We start from the raw sequence: 23,207 nt of genomic DNA on the forward strand, positions 1-23,207 counted from the left end.
AGGAGTCGCTTGGTCCAAACTTGGCAATCTAAGCAGCCTAACAGTGTTGCGGAATGGGCACCCCCATTCCATTCCCATTCCATTCCGGGAATTTGAGTTTTCGATAATTCCATTCCTTTCAACTCCTAGGAATGGGGACACTGGGCCCATTCCCACTCCTCGAATGGCTGAATCGCTCCATTCCATTCCTCTAATTCCTAAACGTAAAAATTGGCACTTGACAGCTACATTGTGTTGCCGGCATAAGGACCATAAAGCTGACATTATCAAACGCATAGACAATTGCAAAAAAATGCAAAATGCTTCAAAAAAGCACTGATTTTACTAAGCGGAGCTCTGGTGGCACAAAGTGTTTGTTTAAATTGTACTGCAAACATCGAGAAAGTCCCTTGATATGTCGATGCTTGTTTAAAATATCGGTATTTCGACCACGTGGCTCGCAACAAACAGAAAAAACTTAAATCCCTCATTTTATTCGGGCAAACTTTTTGCATTTGTTTTCTAAGATTTACGTGGCCAGTGCGTTTGTTTGATAAGACCATAAAAATGTTCAGTTCGTGCGTGGCGCCGAAAAAAGCTAGATTACTGTATTTTTCAAATACCTGCACAGCAATACGGCTACTACGGTGCTGGAAGCGACTCCATGCACAGTGGCAAGAATACATCCCCTGAAAAAGTGCATCCTCTACGGCGCAGCACGAGAGACTGTATATATCATGTCACGAAACTGTCTTTCTGCAGGTCTAGTCAGTTCGGTCACGTGACAAGAGCGGCGACGACAGTCTACTTCACCTTACGATGGACCGCCACAGACAGCACGGGAGCCATCGAAACCAATCCAGTGCCTTCTGTTCCGAGTGTCGTGTGACCCTTGGGCGCAGCAACACGCCGTGTGTGTAGTCGCCCTCACGGTGCTGGATTGCCTGGGGTAACTCGTAACGTGCGCAGCGGTCCATCACAAGGTGAAACACAGGCAGAGACTAAAGTCAGAGGAAATGAGCGGGAATCCGAGCTTGCTTGTAACCCTAACCCACTTGAATGTAAAACATATAACACAGAAAACAAGCATCGGAACAAAGACCAAGTAAAAGGCGGACCTACGCGTAAAAATGCAGTATAAAAAGACAAGCCTCGGAGCAAAGCGCAAGAGGAGAGGAGGGAAGTGAATCTCGCTTTCTTTTAATGCCGAAGCAAACCCAGATTTTGCACTTCAAAGGAGTGCGCGCGAATGAACGTGGAAGGCAGCAGGGTTGGCCGCCTGCTAAACAACGCTCCTCGAACCATAAGAAAACAATAACTGATCATCTTTCGGCGGCGCGCGAGTCAACGAGTTATCAGAGCTCTGCGAGTTATGAGTTGTCCCCCGCTCCCAGATCTCAGTCTGTGCGCTCGTGTATTCTCCATGCCTCCGTTTCGTTTGCTTTAGTGCCACTAAATAAGCTACGCTTTAGAGTAACGACACTTGGCCATATTGTGGCTTAAAATCATGGCTGCCAGTTATCTGGAGCTCTACCTGAAACCACAGGAAACGCTTTTCCGTTCCTTCACAAATGTTTAAACCGTTCGCGACATGAGCAAATAAATATTACAAAAGCTTCCTAACACCGAATATAATGCTGAGGAAGTCGCACTTCTGAATCAAGACGATCGGCAGTTCCGTCTGCTCTGCACAAGCCCCAAAATGGCGGCGCCCACAACAATGTCGGGGAACGGAGTGGCGATACTCTAACCGCAGCTCATTTAGTGGCTCTAGTTTGCTTGGTGCTTCGTTTCTTGTTTCGCTCGCTCTCGTGTAACGCCACTAAAGCCCTTTGCCTGCGCGAAAGGCGCCACCGCCAGCCCCCCCCCCCCCCCCCCCCCTCCCTCTTCCTCTGCTCTTCGCTTTGACGCTTCTTTTTTGTATTGCATTTCTGTGTATAAGTCCGTTAGAGCTCCAAGCGTTTTGGCTGTTTCCCGCCCGCTCATTTTATTTCTGAGAAACTGGCTCGCTGATTGGCTCGAGTTCGCTAACCGTAAATACTAAAAAAAAAAAAAAAAAGAAGAAGAACCGGGTCCATTTTATTCCCATTCCATTCCGGGGTCGCAAAAATTCGGAATGATTCCGGAATCATTCCAACTCCGGAGTGGCAACTCCGCAATACTGGAGCCTAACTTGGGTCTAACAAGGTTTTGCTTCAAGACGTTGGTCAGAGCCAAAGTACCATGGAGGTGGGAAGCTTCCGGAGGCGACCTCAGGCCACCAGAGGTGAAGCCAGATGTGTGGATGTACACGCCCCCAAGATGACCAAAACAATGAAACGCTACTGGACGAACAGGTTAGCTCACTTAGCGGCCACTGGTCTTTCAGTCACCCTCTGGGCCCAGGGGCCCCGAGGGTGACCAAAATAGCTGTCGAAGTCAGTTCTGCTTTCCGTCCAATAGCGTCTCTTGGCTTTGGTAGACGTTAGGGGCTTGTAATTCCACACTACGGGCTTCACCCCTGGCTACCTCATGTCACCTCGAGGAGCTTCCTACCTCCATGATGCTAAGCTGCTCTTCTTCGGCTTTGGCTGTTCTTTGGATCGCACATAATGCTCAAAGTGCCAGGCATTTGCCGAAACTGCCACCTATCAAGGAAACGAGCAGCGAAGCCGAATAAATTCGGAATTGTTTGGCAATTTAGGCCCAAAAGTCGCCAAGTGAAAACCGATGCGCCAAGTTGTAGCCGTAATTCGGGCCTTTCCTCGAGATGTGAGTGCAACAGAAATAAAATGGCCATCGAATAACCAAGCAGTAAAGCCTAACTCCGGCACATTTTTGGCAATCTATGAACAAAATACCCAGACGGTGGCCACGAAATTCCTAAGTTTGGTTATGTATTGGCTTCTTAGGACAGAAGGCCCTGAAGTTACAGTAAAAAACCACACTATGGCCAAAAAACCCGTACTACCTGGAAATGTATTCCAGTACTATCACGACGACAAGAGCGCACGGTTTCGATAGACAAAGCCTCAGTCGCAGTTGTTGTGATAATTTTATAGCGTTAAAATCTCCTGATAGTTATAAAATATGTAGATTAAAGTAAAACAATTTCTTTATAGTAGAAATTTAACTAATGTATGAATAATTAGGTACCACTGCTCCAGCTAGCGGTTGTAGGGAATCCAGATAGCTGAGCTGCGACGGTGCTTCAGTGACCACTCTTTACGTAGCACTATATTACTCTACGATAAGACTTTCGTTATGCCTCTCTTGCTTCTATTCGTGTTAAATGTTTTTATTCTCTCATTTTCGCTCTAAAAAGTGGAAAATAAGTCGATTATATTTTGTTGGAAACGGTTATGCTGAATAAAATTTTGAATATAATTAATTTACATCAATTTTGAAAAAAAAAAGGTAATTTGTCATCAGTTTCGGTTTCGTTTTAGTTCCAACTGGGTCATTTCAGGCGCATCTCAACTCTGGATGTTAGGACTCTGTACCCGCGTAACACCTGGAACAACTTAGTTGAGCTCAATTACATTTGGGAGATGCAAACTATCGTTGTCGCGATTCGAGAGCCCCGTCGGTCGTTGTTTTTCCCTTAAAAATTAAAAAAAAAGCTTATAACACTGGAAAGAGATAACGGTCAGTTCTGAAACGTTGCCAACTGGTTAGGACTAACAGAACAATATTTGCACGCATAATGTGAGTTCGGCGGTGCGTAGTTTACATTTACGATGGAAAAAAAACAACATGCCTTTTGTTTTTTGTAGGAACACTTTGTTTATAACGGTACTTTTTGCACCCTGTATGATCGTGAAGAATTTATTCTGAGCAGGGCTTGAATGCAACCAACCCCCATAAAACATATTTTTTATGCTCGTTTTAAGATTTTGCCTGCGTGAACTAGGAAAATATCCAGAAGATAATCTGGATTCCCGGCCGGTTCTTCACTCCACATCTTGAGAATAATCTCCGTCATGTCGGTCTTAAAGAGCGTCTTCAATTCCTTCGACAACAACGGTGCAATGGGATCCGTAGAGAGTTCGACTTCTGAAAGAAAGGATTTGGACGAGGAGGGGGGGACATTTTCACTTATTAAGCCAAGAAGATTAAAGATTAACACCTCAAACAAAATACAATATATTCCGGTCTATACGTCGCAGTTTTGTATAGGCCGCAATCAGCTATTTTCCGAAGAAATGTTGGCATATAAGCCGCACATTTCTATAAGTCTCACCTATATATCTGTTCGATCGGCGCGACAAAACTGCGATTAAATGCCAACATATATGCAGAATGATCAAAAATACACGTAAGCGGGATCAAATTTCAATTTTCTCGAGAAAGAATCGAATTACAAAATTTCTTGACAATTGTTCCCTGGTATAAGTCGTCGTTGTATAAGACGCAACAAAAAACATTCTTGAGGAAAAAGAACACAGCTTGTCCACCATCAAATGCGATGGAAATATTATTACACTATTTCTTCTCTAAAATACGCCTTCTCTGCTGCATGTCTGGGTCCACGGAAAGAACTAGACAATGAACGACGCCGGAAATGTGTTTAGACCTGCAAGTGAAGTCTGGGTTCTGTCATTTTCTGTGGAGTGAGCCTGTGAACACTCAAGCTCAGTGTCGCAATGCAAACTTTATTCATGCATAATTGCGTTCTTACTGAAGCTAACCCTAACTTAGCATAAAAAAGACGAACGTACCACCGAGGAAGAAAGTTGGCCGGCGGCCAAACACCTGCGCTGCGAGTTCCGCTTGCCACACAACGAAACTTCGAGATAAAAAGCAAATAAAACAACACAATAAAAAAATAAAAAAAAAACTGAAGAACAGGAGAGACACGGTCGCGGTCATAGAGACGCATTGCGATGATTACGCTAACTGGTGAAAACTTTGAAAAGAAGTAAATCAATAGAAAGAATAGACTCATGGTGAGGACTTGGTCCGCTGACACTGCGTGGCGTGCCTGGACGGCTGAGATTGGAGTCATCCTCTGCTGTGTTCCTATATAGGCATTTCTGCTTCTTGCGGTTCGTTCGATAGCTCAAAGTACCGCTGCCAATGCTTTTAAAAGGTAAACTTTAAGGATTCATAATCACTTACAGCGCGACTGGGACAAGGACAGACAGAGAAGAAACACAGAAACACACGACAAGCGCTATGTTTCTCCTCTCTCTGTCCTTGTCCCAGTCGCTCTGTAAGTAATTATGAACTCTTACCAACTCGCCCAATTCTCCATTTTGCTAAGCTTTAGGAGCTCGGGTCGCAGAAAAGTCGGTGTCGGCGGGATGGAAAAATCCTGATTGGTCGATCAGTAATTCATTCGATTTTAAGAAAAAATGTAAAATAATTTTAACCTGAACGGGATCGAAGCCTCGACCCTTCGGTTGCGAGCATGATATGCTACCTTTTTGGACATACAGATACTTTTTTTATTGCGAATAATGAACTCATACAGTCCAATCACTTTAAGAACAATAAACAACACTTTTTTGTTGAGCACATCGAAAACCTCTCATAACAAAAAGAGGTTCAAAAAGTCCTAGCCAGCCGGCTCACAATTTGAAACAACACTTTCCACTCGCCTCATGAGGCTGAAAAAGTAATCTCTCACCTCTCCAGCATTGCTACAAAATTCAAGAAACATAATCAAATCAAAGGGAACGCCTTCGTCTTTTGTTATGTTGAACAAGTGAATGCCGGTTGGGCTAACACACAACTGTTTTTTAGAGTACTCTAAAGGACGTCCGCCCAAAAAAAAATAAAGAAAATACTGCATTTCAGAAAAGTATACAAACCTGGTTTATAGTTTCCGCTTTCCGGTATCTTACATAAAAGACAGTCAATCGACCATGGCATATAATTGTTTTTTCCGCTGAGTCAGACTTTGACGAGCAAAGTGTTGGTGTGGAACTTAAGAAATGGGTTTAAGGAAAGGAGGAAAACAGATTCCGTTGACTCGCTTATTAATTAAGCATAGTCTCGCCACTGCGACATATGACAGATTCATAAAGTAGTGTTGGGAAGAAACTAATCACGAAATCCCGTGTAAGCGTCTTCTTGCTCACAACACAGAGGAGTCTAAAGAAATACGGGCAGAAAAAGATTGCATTTCGTGGACGACCTCTTTCGGACATACACGAGCCTTTTTGCTCACCACCTTGTGGCGAAACAAGGAATGACGACAAGTGAGGAGCCCAAGTTTTTTGGATGAACGCGCGAATGAATAAAAGGTCTTGCTCTCGCAAAAACAACAAAAAAAAAAAGAGAAAAGAACAGGAAACTAGTTTCGTAATGAACAAGTGAGAGGGTCCGAGACCCCCATTTCACACTCCGTGGAAGAGGTTGTCTCGCGTCATTCGCTCCCAATTTAATGCTCAATTGAGCTCAGGAAAGAAGCCATGAAATTTATGCAGATTGATGCACGCACAATGTGACTTGCAGAAGATACCATTGATATCAAATTAGAAAAAAAAAAAAAACATGGGAAACATTTGCTCTGGCAAATATTGACAGATCACGCCGCTTTTTGCGGGAAGCGAAGGACACGCAACCACTTATCTTCTTTTGGTTAGTGCTAGGCCACGCAGACACACTTGCACGGCTTGAGACCGAGCGGGGGTTAATATTTAGTTATCGCGCACCAGTTTTAAAGCCGAAGCTTAAGTGTACTTCTGTATTGTTTAGGTCTAAACATATACATATATATATATATATAATATTAATTCGCCAATCCATACGCGACAATCATTGACTGTGCCTTTGCTCTACTGACAGGCAGATGCACCGGTGCTTTTCAAAGTTATCGGCTGCGCTCCACAAGCGGAGGTCGCGTTTTACGTACGTCTAGAAGCGTAATGGCGCATTCCCACAGGCGATGTAAGCAGTCGCGCGATGCGACTAGATCGCATCGCAAAAAAAGCTATATGGTCACACCGGCGTGCGCAATGAGCGAATCCAACGCCTTCGTTGGCGAGTCGTTTCTCAAAAACTCTCGCTTCGAACGCCGTTGATTGGCTCAGCCGCTCCGCGACTAGATCGCGTCGCGAAAAAGTCGGGTCGAGTAGCGACTGCTCAAATCGCGGCGCTTTTTGCCCGCGATGATCGCTTTTGCGATGAAAGTTATCGCGTGACTAGATCGCTTCGCCGGTGGGAACGCGCCTTAAGGCTCGACTTTGCAAAAGAAAATCTACCATAGCGATGAGGGTTCCTTAGATGTGCCTAGTCCTCAGAAATTCTCAAGCTGAGTTTCCGCGGCAGCTCGTCTGAAAAACTTGTTTGTGCTTCAGCTGAGAATACAGTGTTATAATGAGATGAGCAGGTCTTGAACGCGAGGTACTTGACTGTAATGAAAAGTAGCATGGTGTTGTCAGTCAAAGCTTAATGAGTTGGTTTCCTTTTCATAATTTTTCCTCTCTCAATTTCAGAACATTGCCTGCTTTGAGAAGAGAGGCAAATCTAAGTCTTAACTAACATGCTCATAGCTTCACCTTCGCGCAAACTGACGTTAAAGATGTTAGTAGGAAATCTAGAGACCTCTATCAGTTCTACACGTTGCAACTATCAAACATCAAAATAAAAAAAAATAAGAAAACTCAAACGATGGACTGTTTAGCGGAGTATTTTCTTCGGAACTGGAGCAACAAGAAAGTAGTTGGTCATAAAAATGTTATTTGGGATGAGTATGATGAAGGGGAGGGAAAACATGACAGTTGTTCGTATGATACTTTTTTTTTTTTTTTTACAGGAGGATATTCAGTTCCCCCCAGAAAATAGAACAGGCACCCAAAAAATGTCTAGTTCTCTTCTAATTCTCAATCTTTATAAATTGAATTGAAGTTTCAATCCCCAGCAGCCTAACAAGACCATAAACTGAAACTCAAAAGAGTTTCTTGGATCAAGCGACTGGAACATTAAATAGAGCGCCATCGCCATTTCTACACGCTAGTAAGGTGCCTCAGTGCCAAACATCCAGTAGCCAGATGCACAAGTTGTACGCTTTGGTTGCCGCTTGCTTGTGGAGTCTTCACTATTTTAAGACGGAAATAATGCCTGGAGAAAGGTAGCAAGATGGACAAAGGACAAACACAAGTCTCTAAACACAGCTAGGTGTCTGGTGCGTGACCGACAAATTCCCTTTGGCCCTGGTATCGAACCAGATACCTCTACATTTCCAGGGAAGCGCACTAGTAACCGAGCTACCCAGGAGTTAGACGTCAATAGAGGAAACGGGTTTCATAAGTTGACACCAGTCGAACACCAACTAGGGTGGAAATAGGGAGGTCCCTGTTTTGATACCAGGACCTGTCGGAGTTTTTCGGTGGCGCACAAGTAACCTAGCTGCGTTTGAATATTTGTGTTGTCATTTGTCCCTTTGTCCCACTATCGTATAGACTTAAAAATGCAAGCTGTTTACCCTTGTTGGTGCGACAGTGGTAAAAACTGATAAAACCAGTTTGCTCTATTGACGGCTAACTCCCGGTTAACTCAGTTGGTAGGGACTTCTCCATTGGAAAAGGAGAAGTCCCTGGTTCAATACCTGGACCAGGCAGATTTTTTTCGGTCGCGCACCAGTCACTTTGTTGTGTATCCATGGAGATTTGTATTGGTCCTTTGTCTCCCTAGTTCCCCTTCTCCAGGGAAAATTTCGTCATAACTGTCCAGCTCATTTGCACCTTTGCATTTATTGCATTTTCATAACTATCTTGTTAGAACGTATAGAGAACGAATGTTCATAAAATTGTACGCGGGGTCTGATAAAAGATAATAACATGCGCCACTTCACAAAAAAAATGCAAAAGGAGTATACATCTGACTCCCTGTTTGAGTGCCCTGTACACCAGACATGCTCAGAACAAGCTCACACTTTACGGGAACCACGTGTTCCCTCTCTCCCTATCTAGGCCTAGCACATGCAGGCCGAGGAAACAGCTGTGGTGGCAGCTTCCCGTATACGAGGCAAAAGCCCGATTTCTCAAGGGGGGGGGGGGGGGGTTGTCTCCCTCGCCCTTTTGGGCGAATGTGCTTGTGGCGCACCCTTGGGAATGATTCTGGACGCGACCGATTTGCGGGCTAAGTCACACCACCTCACACGGGCGCGTCCATTTCCCCTAGGCTAGATAAGCCGGCCACGAAGGGTGGTGGAAACTCTCTCGTAGGGGCGGCTCTGGTCTCGAGCCTCTTTCTTTTTGTGCTTGCCCCTCGTCTCAGAAATCTGCCTAGTAGGGCAGCGTAGGCCCCCGCCAGAGAATCTGTCTGATACGGCAGCGCCGACATTTTTCCGTTTTTTTTTTTTTTCGTTTATCAGTTTAGCCGACGGGCCTAGCGTGGTGGCGAAGACGCAAATAGACCCGCTTCTTTCACATTCTTGCGTTTTGGAGTGATTCCTCTCCTCCGAGCTCTCAACAGTCTTGGGCCGGACCCGGCCGTAGCAGTCCTCAACATCAAGTTACGGAGTGGGATCTTCCTCGTGGTGCAGTAAGGTAAGTGGAATCCCACAACTTATAGGTTCCTAATACCGGCAACCTTGATACTGCGGGATGCACGTTGCAAAAGCTCTTTGGAAGCTCGCCGTCAGCGCAGTCTGAGCACCTAGTCGCTCATCTTTGTCAGTTATAAAAAAAAAACCTATCATGGCCTCCGATATAGTTCGCGCTTCTTCTGCGAGGCACTTGGTGCCGCTCAAAAGGAAACAAAACAACGCAAACAAATAGCCGCGAATTATCATCATCGCCATTATCCTCCGTCTGCGGAACTTAGGAGCAGCGCGGAATGTGCCTCCCCCCCCCCCCCCCCCCCCGCTTCTCGCCGCAACACAGAGATATTTGGGAAGGAAGAACTTGATCGAAATTTGAAGGTTCACTTTTCGAAGACTGTGAGGGAAAGGAGTGTCTGGTTTAATGCTGTAAACTGCTTCTCAAGTTAAGTTTTCAAACAATTTCTTCCCGTAAGGATTGTATTTTAGTTTTCACGAATATCACCCAGGCGCAATACCACAGAGACCCTGTCACTCTCGCTTTTTGTTATTGCTAGGGTTTGATGGAACTCAATCACAATGCAAGACACGCACAGAGCCGCGCTCGCTTTTGCCATGCGGCGCCTAACCATGACATGTGTTGAGGCGACGTGGCACACAAGTCTCGCGCAGCACTTGCTCGATGGCAGGAGGTTCTGCAATGTCGAACAAATGTCACTGCGCGTACCGATATTGGCGTCACTACTTACGCCCGAATACAACACTCCGGAGAAATCTGCGTTCGCAAAGCCTAATCCAGCCGCGGCAAAACTTTCAGCCAACCTTTGGCCTGTAGAACTCAAAAGACACCCAATATAAGATCAAATGTTGCAAGCCGAATAAAACGATTTTGTTTTCGATTTAATTAAGTTGCAGACCACCGGCCGCGTACATCCAGTACGTCATCAGCCGAACTGTAAGGCAGTAAGCTTAGTTCTGGCACTTGTATGGCTACTTTGCCCGTAGCTGCCAGATGACAGCCGAACTACCAGGAAGCGAAGCATAACTTTGGCACTTGTTTAGCGACTTGGGCCGAGAGATGCCAAATGTCAGCCGAACTACAAGGCAGTAGGTCTAACTCTGGCACATCCGTGTCGATTTTGGCCCAGGTGCCAGATGACAGCCGAACTATCAAAAAGTGACACTTAACTTTGGCATTTGTTTGGTGATTTTGGCCCGAAAATGCCAAATATCGGCGGAACTACCCGGCAGTAAGCATAGCTGGCATTCGTTAGGCGACTTAGGCCCAAAGAGGCCAGATTAAAGCCAAACTATCAGGCAGTAAAGCTTACGTTTGGCACTTTTTTGGCGAATGAGGGCCAGAAGGCCCAGGCTATTGCCAAGCAAGGTCAGGTTTAGCCCTGCTTTGGCTTCTTCGGACATTTCAAGGATCTAAACTGACAGATAAAACCCAAATTTTGGCCCAGAACTCTGTGCTACCTGGGTATATATAAGCAGTTTGACTGAGACGTGCAAGAGTGGATTGTGAAGAAAGACTTACGGATGAATTCGTCCACACCCCCTTCGATTATGTCATGGCTTATGACTTCGCACGTGCGTGGCTTTAGGTTGGCACGTTCAAGAATGCCAAGCATGTACGGAGTAAGGGCCGACCTGTCTCCGATATCCTGGCTTGGGGGAATAAAGCGCTCAATAACCTGGAAAAAAATATGATTGCGTCATCCTTCCGGGTGATTAACCTTTCTGCAGAAAAAAAGAGTTTCTGATTGTGATATAATTGTTTGTAATAATTATTATAAACGAATCATCTGTAATAGCCGCAGAAAAAATGGCTCAGCAAACAAACATTTATTTTAATCACAATAAAAACATTTTATAAGGTACTGCTTTTAAGAAGAGTAATGGCTTTCTTAGGTCCTAGTTTGTTTTCTAATCAAATTAACAAAATTAAGTATTAAAGTGTGGCGAGTTGCATTGGCAATAGCTAGCTATTGCATTTCCAATATCTAGCTCTAAATTTATTTGGTTACTTTTGTTGTGATGACAAGTAGTATTTTCGTAAGGGCTGCTTTCCTTCCAAAGAATTTCAATAAATGCGGCACCGGGTATTTTGAAAACTTAAGGAACTGATTTTGAAGGGGCCTGGCTACCATAATATATTCGAAGTTTTTTTTATTATTATTATACATAACTCATGTGGCAGGATCGCAACACAAATATATCCGCATGTGGTAGCACGGACTCTTTTTTACGGTGCGCTTTTAAGAATAAAAGTAAGCTATGTATTTCAGCATCTCCCTCGAAATACTTGATGACGAAGTAGCTGAAATCAAAGTGTTGACCCAGTCCCGGAGATCACCCCTGACGATAGTTAAATGAAGTCCATGAATTTGACACGAGCACGGCGTGATCACTCGACATTGGGCTCGAGAGAATCAGATGCTTCGGCGAGCGCTCAGGTAGAGGCTCGTATGCCGTTGCTGCTATAAAAAAAATAGCCAAACTCTACGACTATCTGGAGCTCAGCACAGCTACTCTACTGTGCGAACCCCACTGCGTGGCCATGACGAGCATTTCTGACACAATATAATTGGCATCAAATTACGTGGCCACTAGTTCCAGCTGTTCTGGATGCTAGTTGTAGGAGTATACACTGACCGTTTTAATGCTCGAAACCGGATCTCACGGGCTGTTTCATAATTCCACCACTGCCGCCATGCATTGAGGCATAGCCTCCTCTATACTCACAAAGCCTGGCAGTTCGACGACAGAAGCATAGAGTGCCCGGTCGCAGATTCGGAGCGGAAGTATATGGTAGCACAGAGCATTTCTCGGAGAACCTGTTTGTCAGCGCACAGCTTTTGCAGCGCGAGGACCAAACACGGTTCTCAAACCTGCCGAGAAAAGAAGCGGAGAAGTGTGTTTCGGCGTCTCGCCACAGCGGAGCGCGCGTCACGTGGCTCTTCTCATCCGTTGTCTGCCGCTCTACCTTCTCTCGTGGCGATCTGCCAGGCTTTGTGAATATACAGGAGGCTTTGATCGGGGGAATTTTAGTCTTTATGCAGGAGCGACAACCCTGCTGAAGATCTGTGCGAGGAGAGCCAGAAGCTGCACGAGCTGTCTCGTTATCTGGCTTGTACTGCCTATGATATACAGTTACATATGCTACAGTTATTAAGGCGTCACGCATGCGTTGGAACACTTCGTGCGATCGGTCTATTGTATTAACAAAAAATACGTTTTACATGCCGATTTTTATCGGCTCTTTATAGCTTGGCTCTAGCTTCCGGCTGAAACTGCCTGTTGTAAGGCCAGCTGTAACAGCCGGCTGTAAAAAAGAAACTAACACCGAAAAGCGTTTCGCCCATAAAAAAAAAAAAACAACATATAAATAGACTTCAGTACCGGGAAAGAATTGAACTAACCACCTGCAGATTCTGAGCCACGTGCTTTAAGGACTAAGCTATCCAGGGGCTCTAATCTCTGCACTTGGTGAAAAAGTCGCTGAGAAATTCGACCGCCGTGATCGGCCAGCGTCAAGGCCAAGCGGGGTGCCAGTCAATCACGGCAGCGGAATTCCTCCCCGACGTTTTCTCGAAGTGTCCAATTTAGAGCCTCAGGAGTGGTGGCTATCACCCATTTTGTGCTTACCAGTCTTCGTCAGCATGATCAGGGTTGTATATTTTTTTTTAGCCAAAGTCAACAAAACTTTTCCCAGGTGTTCATTGCAAGCCGTAGCCAAGCAGATAGAAGTAAGCAGACCTGGCCCAGTTAGGAAGTTGCCAAACTCCTGCGTCGCGAACTGCGAAGGGTTATCACTGCATGAGTGATATGCGAACATTGATGCAGAGCTCGTGTAGAGCCTATCTTCCACGCTCTCTTCCAGTAGTTATTGTTTAAAATCCAGCACTACGGAGGTGTCCAGGGAGCACCTGCCGTCTGCAATAGCGGTCTCTTCTGGCCTATGTTTCAATCTTCGCTCAGCCGACACGGCGGTGAAACCCGTTGAAGCTTCGCCGTTCGCGGCATCAATCAATCCTCTGCATTTTCTAACCTGGCCCCAATCTTTGCGCGATATTTACGCAGATAGTGGATCACAATTTCCAAGACCGATTGGCTGCGTAAGTTATCATTTGGCCCTAGCGATATTCCGTGGTAGTTGCGTGGGAATTTATGTACTTTTTTGTATTTTATTACCTCCGATCTCTTCCATCAGGAGATCACTCCAAAACTAAAATGGGAAGTCCTCACAAAATTATTCAACTACTTGTTATTTAACTAAAATATTGTTCTCGGATACACTTTGAGCCCTTTTTATTTCCCCTTTACTACGTCAACGGTTTGTGTAATCAAGGTGCTTTAATTTTATTGCACAACTAGCAGAAGGTGTTTTTGTTTCCTTTTTTTTTTTTGCAATCAAAAACGTATTTGGATTAGAGGCTTTAGAATTCGCGCATATGTTTACATCGACATTGTGCAATTAATATACCGGTTTTCAGAAGTCCGCAACAACGCCTGTAAGCGATTGCTTTCTCACTGTATGTATTGTGTATTTTATGTATTGTGTATGCGTTGTGAGCATGTATTGAACACGAGGAATGCGGGAGATTTTGTGCGAGTACTAAAATGCAATCACGCACTTCGTGCCCGAGCAAATGCGGCTGCCAATGTTGCTTGATGGACTTTTGAAAAGGCTCTTTACGTAACACAAAATGTCGCAATACAGATAAAATGGATGAGGGAGAAAACTCACTCCTTTGTACTGTTTCCATCGATCCAGCTCCACAATTTTCCTCCACACCACGAAGAAACTGGTGCGAGCCGCGAAAACCAGCAAGCACTCCCCATCGTCGGTCATCAATGCTGCCACATTTCTTAGAGCAGCTCCGAGGTCCTCCGCCCAGTTCAGGGCGAAGAAGGAGTAGACGCGCTCAAACTTGCCGTACTTCTCGACAAGCCCCGAGACGTCACCCTCGATGTCGTGTACCTCGTGCGCAATCTGCGAGTGCGCGAAGTTCTCCTTGGCGTACTTCAGCATTCCCGGGGACACGTCAGTGGCTACCATTATGCCGCAAGGTTGGCAGCGTGGCAACAGCTCCTGACGCGTGAAGTCGCCTGTCCCGCAGCCCAGGTCGATGAACTGCTGGTTTCGGTTTGGTAAACTGGTGAAGGCCATTTGCATTGAGTCGAGACTTTTGATGTTGAGGTCCCTCTGGAATTTATTGGCTTTGATGTAGGCCTCCGGAACAATTGCCATTTCAAGAGGCTGCTTGCCGACAGCGTCCCCATAGGAAGAAGGAGTTGCCATTTTTGCCGCTGAAGTATCCCGAGCTGCACAGAATGGAAGAGGTTTTAGTTTTTTCTGCGGTAAAATTTCTAAAACTGATCGCTGCGAATCGGAGGTATTGAAAAGTCCAATAGCCGATTAAAACTGCTGTAATAATGTATTTATTTAACAATATCGAAATAATCACATTTATTCAAATCACTATTATATGTACAAAATGCGAGTCACCTTCGGGTGAGAGTTGCTTTGACGTGTTGTACATTTTAAAGAGGAAACCAAAAACGATAAGTGCACGAATTATACACGCATGTAAATAATTCATGCTTGAAACAAAAAAAGATAACGGACTAATATATTTTTGTAACGCAAAATATATCTCCCCAAGAATCACACATTACAAGGTGCATTTAAATAATGCAGCAAGCGTGGCCGAAAAGGTAATCCATACTTCAAAATGTTTAGCGTTTCTTCGAGATACCGAGAGTGATAGGTAAGGGCGCCAGGATGAACTTTGCCGAGTCAGTCCCTGGAGTATTCGATGCTCAAACAGTCTTGGCGGAATGTTCGAGACACCCAGTCTAGAGATAAGTGTACATTAACGAGGGGTCGTGTTAATAAACGTTGGGAATTACACTTCACTGAATAAATTGTTCACTTAAAGGGACCATGAAACGATTTTGAAATCGAATTTCATTCACCGCACGCCGCGAAAGGTGTGAAAATTTGTAAGCCAAAACAAAAAATAGAAAGCAAAAGAAAAATATTTTCGCTATAGAACTTTAAAAAAAAAAACGGACTCTTTTATACCCTTTTTCCTTCGAAAGTTTTCTGCCTTTTCAGTGCGATGCATCCGCGGTGGCAATGCACGTCAGTCTCATCCATGTCGCCTACTGGATAAGAGGCTACCTCAGCAGCACCGTAATCATAAGCAATAAATAACCGGCGAATGTTTCTTCAAAGTTTAGTTAAAAAATATTTTGATCCAGATTTTTTTCAGCAATTATCGACTTCACGGAAATTGCCGAATTTTATCATGCTCGGAGCTATGCGCCATCTATCGTGTGGTAACGAAGCAGGAGAAAGATAAGACTGCGCCTTCGCTGTATCGCTGTTCCTGCTCTCTGTTGAAAAACATGGCGTCGGTGGTGATCGTGGACGTGGTCGGCGTGGTGGAAGCTCATCGTTCCGCACTCAGAGCTATCTTTGACTGAATTTTCGTCGTGTGTTGCGATGATAACTCGGCACGTCCCAGAAGAAAAGATCCATCAACTCGTGCGGCGATGTTGTGGCGGCCAGCAAGGTTACTAGAACCACTCAGTTGGGAAACTGCCGCAGAGCCTGCTCTGAAAAAGTGGCACCGATCCGCACTCTAGAACCGAGCTAATGGCGATCGTAATGCCGCCCTATTTCCCGCAGCGGCAACTCGAGGAACTGAATGACTTCTAGCATTGTTTCGGGAGTTTCGCATTCGATAGCGTCCCCTGTGACTGTTCTATTAGGCTTTAATCGGCCATTTTGGAGCCGAAGCATATACGGTAGAAGAGTTTTCAGGGATGCCAAGCCCCGACTGCCAAGCGGACGCGTAGCGAACCACGACAGGAATTAGGAGGCGCCCAGGTCGGGACCCGCTACCTGCAGTCACTGGTGAGACATGGTTGTATAAAAATAATATTAATTGTGCCATAAAACCTCGTAAACTTAAGATTTTAGAAAGCATCACGCGCCTGGTGTTTGGTGCTAATCTCCAATAAAAGTTCCTACAAAGAGTTTTTTTTTTGTTTGTTTTTACGCAACAGAAATGAAAAACGTTTACAACATCCTGTAACGTCGAATGACAGCGCAGCTCTTGAGGAGGAGGAAGGGAGGCTACTGAGGGGAAGGTATGGCCCTCCTACTCATCCCTACCCTCTCCTCCTCTTCCTCCCTTCTTCTCCCTCCTCCTATCCCCTCTCTCGTCCTCCTCCCCTCCTACCTTCTACTTTTACCCTCCTCCTCCTCATCTCCTCCTCCCTCACTCTTCCTCCTCTACTCTTCCTACTCCCCCTCCTTCATTTTTTTTCATCCACTATGCCTTGCGAGCCAATCCTGACAAAAGTAAAAGTTAAAAAACGTGAGCCCATAGAACACTCTGTGCATTTTCTGCTACGCCAGTGTGCCGCAACCCGTCCCTTTGTTTTAGAAGATACCGCGGACAAGGCTGACGGCGGCGGAGAAGCGGCCGTCGTGCTGACCACCTGCCGCCCTTGTTGCAGTGGTGGCAGGAGTGTGTACGTGCAGCGCACAGCTGTTCCGATTGCTTAGGTCACAACGGACGCAGTCGTAGCTGACGCATATGTTGCAAGTGACCGAATAGACTACTTCCATAAGCCCCTGCGTGCAACACTGCGCGCGTTGCACTCTGGGAACTAGTTGGCCAGGGAAGAGAGTGGCATGGTTTCGGTTTCGATCGATACGTCGAAAGAGATTATACACAGAGCGTATCTCACGTTTTCTGGTCCGGAGAGTCTCATTTTTGGTCTTTATACTGACCTAAATGGCCAGACCTCGAAGCTTTAGCACAAGCCCGCCACGTATAGCTTGTCTTAACACATGTTTGCCGTATTTTTGTACTCGAGCTTTTCTGATGGCGCTTCGAGGTATGCGAACGAGTCAGTGCTGGAAATCTTGACGCTGCGATGCTCGTGGATCTTGCTTGTGTACGAGTCAACAAGCTGTAAAAACCAATTGGTGTCCATACATCGAGCTCACACCTTTACATTAGTGTTGCTGGTCAGAAACTTTGTTTGGTTTGTGCGTCCATTGACTAAATATAACTGTTTCCAACTAGTATTTTTTTTTAATACGCCTCAGTATGCAAGGTAAAGCTCGGAGGCGCCATTGAAAAGCTCAAACCGAACACACTTTTTATCTCTTTTCTGTACTGACCCGGAGCACTGCTACGAAGCGAAGTCCCTACCCGATTTTATTCCACTAATATTCAACAACGCGTATGTGCATAAAGTTATCCTGCAATCATATAGGCAAATTCCCACATACAAAGCGTTTAACAAAAAAAGTCGAGCAATTGTGTGAAGAATGTCGCACTGTTCGCCGGAAGTGCGCCCTACGGGCGTGAACCCTTATGCGGTGCGCCAAACGATCGAAATTTCAAAGCGCATTTGACGGTGGCTAATGCGCATTATATGTGTTGCATTTGCTTTCTTCCTGACTGAGTATGCCGAAATAATTTCAGACACACCGTTCAGACACAGATCTTGGGCGTCAGTAAAAGCTCGTTCAAAAAGTCTTAGCGAGGAGTAGGGAACGCTTGTTAGGGCCTCCGTCGTAGCTAGTCGATCTCAGCGTTTGCGAAAACTTAATCTCCTATCAGCATAAAAATTGAGTGGGAGTTATATGATGACACGAGGAAGACATCATTGTAACTTTTGTGCAGTAGTGAGGTCGAATATTTCTTGCGTTTCGTTAAAAGTTGATGCGTCAACGCTGGGCGCAACTTTGATACTCCTGTGAGGATGCGGCTCGCTTTTCGCCCAATGAAGTAACAAGAAGCGGACGTTTGGCAAACAAAATACGTGTAAGGCTCAAGGTGACCAAATTGCTGTTATAGTTCACTGGTACTAGATGGAATTATTGAACTTGAGCTCATAGATGCACTCGTGGAGTGAGGTGACTATGCCACGTCTTACTAGATTGGCATACTCAAGGAAAGATCCCCGGTCTTCGTTTTGTATAGCTCGAGAATGAGTGTATCGTACATTCGTGAAAAGTCGGATAATCGAAAAAGCAAGGAGCGCATTCGGTCACGGCGTGGTGGCATGAAATGAAGCTGCTCAATCGAAACCGAAACTGAATGGCCAACTAGTTCCCTGGGTGCGCTCATGGCATTTCGCCGCGATGGGGCGCTTCGATTTTGGAAGAAGTCTATTACAGTTTGTGCAGTCCGGAGCTTAAAAAGAAACGGCTGCAGTTTCACCGCTTGCCACTCGAGGAACCACGTCGAAGCACTTGGTGCAGGCTCATCGGTTTGAGGGACCCCAGGTCATCCGTGTATGCAGGGAACATTCCGTACGTTGGAGTCCCCACTACTTGTCGCCTGATTCCGACAAGGGACTGGAGTCTTCGGCGAAAGAGTGGCCGCATTTTGCAACAGGCGTACCGGTGTATGGGACCAGTCCTGTGCTGTAGCTGTAGCGTAACATGGCTAATTGAATTTTGCTCAGCTGCGATCTGCACATGCCTATCACGGTGATGAGAGGTGCAGATTTAGAAATTATGTCGGTGGCATCGTCGCCATCATCGCAGTAAAACCATGTGGTAAAGCATGCTGGCACGCTGCCAGCTCACCATTAACACTCCCATTTTCCTACTCCCAAGGCAACTTCCGGTTGCGGTGGCAAAAGATAGTAAGGCAGTCAAAATTAGCCGCGGTTTGTTTTCCGGTGAGTTGGAGAGGAAGAAAGAGTTGATACTTTAACATTTTTCGTCTAGAGGTCAATAAACCGAAACGAAAACCAATGCCTGTGCGGCGTTCAGTAAACATTAAAGGTTTGATGTAAAAGGTGTTTAGCAAAAGTAAAAAAAAGTATTCTCATGGTCCCTTTAACGCGTGAACTGATGGAGCCATATTCCAAGTGCCGGCCAACCTCACAACGCCGAAAGAAATGCTTTCTCATCAAAAATACATTCTGTAAATTATGTTTTTTTTTTTTTTGTCAGCTCAAATAGCCTTTATAAGGCTGAACCTAGACTAGGTCATGCTTCATTTATTTTGGTTCAAATTGACTACACTTTGGTTTATGTTGACAGCTATTGAAAGGATATACATATCGTTGTTTTAAGCTTCGTCGAGGTGCAGATAATGGGTCAAATTAAATTCATTCCACACCCATCGGTAGTCCTCGGGTTTACGTTTGAAGAAAACAATGACTAACCTGCGTCGGTGCTTTTCTACCCAAGGTCAAGTGGCATTAGCGTAGAAACTACTCATACGTCACCGCCGTCACCGGTGCCTTGACAACCGTTGGAAACAGCTCCCCCTCCCCTCCCCAACCGTAGGTGGAACACGACCCGACTACACCTCATCTAGAAATGTCGACAAAGGCATGAAACAGAGTACTTGAGATAGGGGTGCGCTTATCGTACTTCGAATAATATCTTCTTGGAAACCTACACAGAATTGCATGTGATACACTAAAATATGTATATCTGTTTGTTCGGATGTTAAGCTAATGCTGAACGAAGGAAAGATTGAATACAATTGCTTGCGCATGGCTTTGCGCATGACAAATTTATACATCATGCACAAACCTTAGGTCTTCGTATAAATCGGTATATGACAAATGTGAGTATGGGTTTGCATGCACATCAGCACGGCCATCATAATCAAACTTTACAACCATAGTGATGAAATCTGAATTGGCTGATCTTTAAATGGAGATGGTTTACATATTCTTTAGACTTACAGACAAGTTATGGCGAATTGCTATGAAATCGTGTTGCATACATAAAACATTCTTTGAACACAAACGTTTAGCGATACTCTGATTTTCCAGACGCCAAATTCACGGTGTTTTCATCGGATTGTTTAACGAGGACGTTGTATGCACTTAATAGCTGTCACTCAAACGAAGCGATACTACCGCTAATCGGGCTGATAAACCTAGCCATCTTGCAGAGTCTCCATACACTCGAGCCCCTCTCCCTCAGTGCGCACAGATGGTCGAGCTCTTCCTTGCCTACGTCACTCCTCCTCGCCTTCCCATCTGGTCACATGACCTCCCCGTTAACCAGTCATCGTCCAGCACACACACGCTTCTCTTGAGGTTAGAAAATAAAAATAATATAAATCACGATCCAGTTTGATTCCTCCAGTTTTAATAGAGGACTTAAATCAAAGCTCCCCAGAAAAATATTTATATATATTTGTTAATCGTCTGTGTGTCATTTGAGTTTCCATGTGCATGTATATTGTTATTGAAATCGAAAAAAAATATCACGCAAGCAACTATCAATCAGACTGAGCATGAACAGAAAGTGACGCTCCTTTGAGGGAGCCCGAGCGTTAAGCTGTCTCTTTACCGACCGCTTTGTTCCTCAGACACTTGGCGTCCATTTGCATGCAATGCTGAAACAAAGGAAAGAAAAGAAAACGAGAAAATTATGAGTTCCCCCACATTCACGGAAATTAAGACTCGCACGGACAGAGACAGAGTCTGACAGAGACAACCGAGACATACGTCAGCTTGATCTTGCATCGCCTACTACAATTGTTTTGTCTTGCGTAAATGTCTCACTTGTTTTATGAAGCCACTGCCTTGTGCATTTGAAATTAACAGAAAACAATCTAATGTCACCGTTACATGGGCAAGCTTAGCCGCGGTTAACTCATCTTTAATTGCTGTTACGCCGCACCATAGTTACCGCACTATGCTCTCGGAAAACTATTAAAAAAAGAAAAAAAAAGAAAAGCGCGCTTGCACGGCTTTGATGGGGCCTTAAGATGATCAAGCGCACGTTCGCCCACAGCTTTGACTGCATAGTTGCAGAATGTTGTCCGCAAGTATTGTGTGCTAACTGTGGCTTACCGTAACTGCAGTTAAGTGTGCCCGTGTAACAAGGGTGGAACAAGCGGGCGACTTCCAGAATGTGTTCAAGTTCGAACGCTTCAATTCAATATTGAAGGCTTCCTTTTGTTGCTTTGCACTTTTGCTGCAGTCGAGAGACTGCTCACATTTTGTATAAAACACTCTGCACAGGCAATGTCAACATTGGCGCATTTTCCAGAAAACGGTAAAAAGAAGTTTGGCTGGAAGCTTTCAAGAAAAGGAATAGCAAACCGTTGGAGCCTGCCTGACTCATGTTTAGAATTGTTGATGTATTATACCAAAGATTGAGTTTTAACTAAGTACAAAAATCAATCTGCTCCTGTTCCAACTAGAGGTATGGTACAATTTACGTTCGTCATATTAAGTCCTTAATTCAACTGACTATCTACAGCATAATTACATTTACAATTAACCTCTTTACTCACGCTGTTTTCAAGGGCTGTAACAACACTAGAGCGCACGACCTTAGAGCGCCGACAGTAGAGCGCCGACAGTAGTGCGCCACGACGTTACAGCGCGCCACACTAGAGCGCCGCGGCGTGAGAGCGCGCCACACTAGAGCTCCACGACGTTAGAGCGGGCGACAGTAGAGCGCCACGGCGTTAGAGCGCGCGACACTAGAGCGCCGCGACGTTAGAGCGCGCGACTCGAGAGCGCAGTGACGTTAGAGCGCGCGACTCGAGAGCGCGGCGACATTAGCTCGCGTCTCCTTAGAGCGCCCGTCACGAGAGCGCACAACCAGTCCAGCGCGAGTGGCCCGACCGGACCGACCACTTGTTCGGGCATCGCGTGTTTCATGTAAAATTGGCGGGGCTTTGTTACCGTGGAATTCAGCAATGACATTGCGAAATGAGTCGACGAAACGTTTGCGTGTGACAAACCAAAAAACATTACAAAAACTGAGAGCATAAAAAAAAGAATATCTATAGCGTGCGTTTTCGCAGAAACAGACATTGCAGCTGACCTGGCTTCATTAGTTCTTTGATTTTGCATATTAGAGATTTGCAGGGGAGGTTTTCCGGTATCCGTCAGAAAACCGCAAAAATCTGCATCCGATAAAATTGCGCGGAGCTTCCCTTCGATTAGTTTTTTACTGATACTTTTTTAGTGGTGAGCACTTTTTACTACGGACATGGACGTCAGAATACTATTTAGACTTATGCGAGGGACGTCTAGATAGCCACCAAATAGATCGGAGCCCAAATGCCTGTCAAGAAGAGACCAAGTATAGCAAAAAGTTAACTATTTATAGTATATCCGAGAGGCGCACCGCAAGCACTATGAAAAAATCTTTACTCGCTGCGCCACTCAACTGCAAACTTTCCCGGTACCTATGCCCCAGCCCACTCCGATGCCCCCTTTTCTCGCCGATGTCAGTAAACAATTGGTTAGAAAGAGTCCTACCCGTTTTATTTTTGTTTTTTTCTTAAAGGCATATTCAATCAATCAAAAATTACCAATACTCCGATCCGAATAGTTGCACAATTTTGTTCTGTCTATGGAGCCGCGGGTACATCACACATTTTGCGGTGTTCGCTCAACTGGTCATGCGCTCTCGTGTCGCGCACTCAACTGGTCATGCGCTTTCGTGTCGCGCGCTCAACTGGTCGTGCGCTCTCGTGTCGCGCGCTCAACTGGTCGTGTGCTCTCGTGTCTCGCGCTCAACTGGTCGTGCGCTCTCGTGTCGCGCGCTCAACTGGTCGTGCGCTCTCGTGTCGCGCGCTCAACTGGTCGTGCGCTCTCGTGTCGCGCGCTCAACTGGTCATGCGCTCTCGTGTCGTGCGCTCAACTGGTCGTGCGCTCTCGTGTCGCGCGCTCAACTGGTCATGCGCTCTCGTGTCTCGCGCTCAACTGGTCGTGCGCT

The 23,207-nt window shown here is 45.5% G+C and overlaps 1 protein-coding gene across 1 annotated transcript; it reads right to left on the reverse strand.

The window, feature by feature from the left end:
- Positions 1-3,835: 3,835 nt before the first annotated feature.
- LOC8051330 (juvenile hormone acid O-methyltransferase-like) lies at positions 3,836-14,759 on the reverse strand. The gene is made up of 3 exons (XM_029982319.2): positions 14,205-14,759; positions 10,992-11,148; positions 3,836-4,014 (listed from the first exon to the last, which is right to left on the reverse strand). Exons 1-3 carry the CDS (start codon positions 14,757-14,759, stop codon positions 3,836-3,838), a joined length of 891 nt encoding a protein of 296 aa, XP_029838179.2.
- Between the last annotated feature and the right edge of the window lie 8,448 nt (positions 14,760-23,207).

Source organism: Ixodes scapularis, unplaced genomic scaffold (genome assembly GCF_016920785.2).
Source record: "Ixodes scapularis isolate PalLabHiFi unplaced genomic scaffold, ASM1692078v2 PGA_scaffold44__24_contigs__length_19508400, whole genome shotgun sequence".
Taxonomy (NCBI): domain Eukaryota; kingdom Metazoa; phylum Arthropoda; class Arachnida; order Ixodida; family Ixodidae; genus Ixodes; species Ixodes scapularis.

Coding starts and splice junctions, on each gene's coding strand:
- LOC8051330 (XM_029982319.2), bottom strand. CDS start 14,759: ATGGCAACTCCTTCTTCCTATGGGGACGCTGTCGGCAAGCAGCCTCTT. Junction 11,149..14,204: donor GATGGAAACAGTACAAAGGA/GTGAGTTTTCTC, acceptor ATTTTTTTCCAG/GTTATTGAGCGCTTTATTCC. Junction 4,015..10,991: donor GGGTGTGGACGAATTCATCC/GTAAGTCTTTCT, acceptor CCTTTCTTTCAG/AAGTCGAACTCTCTACGGAT.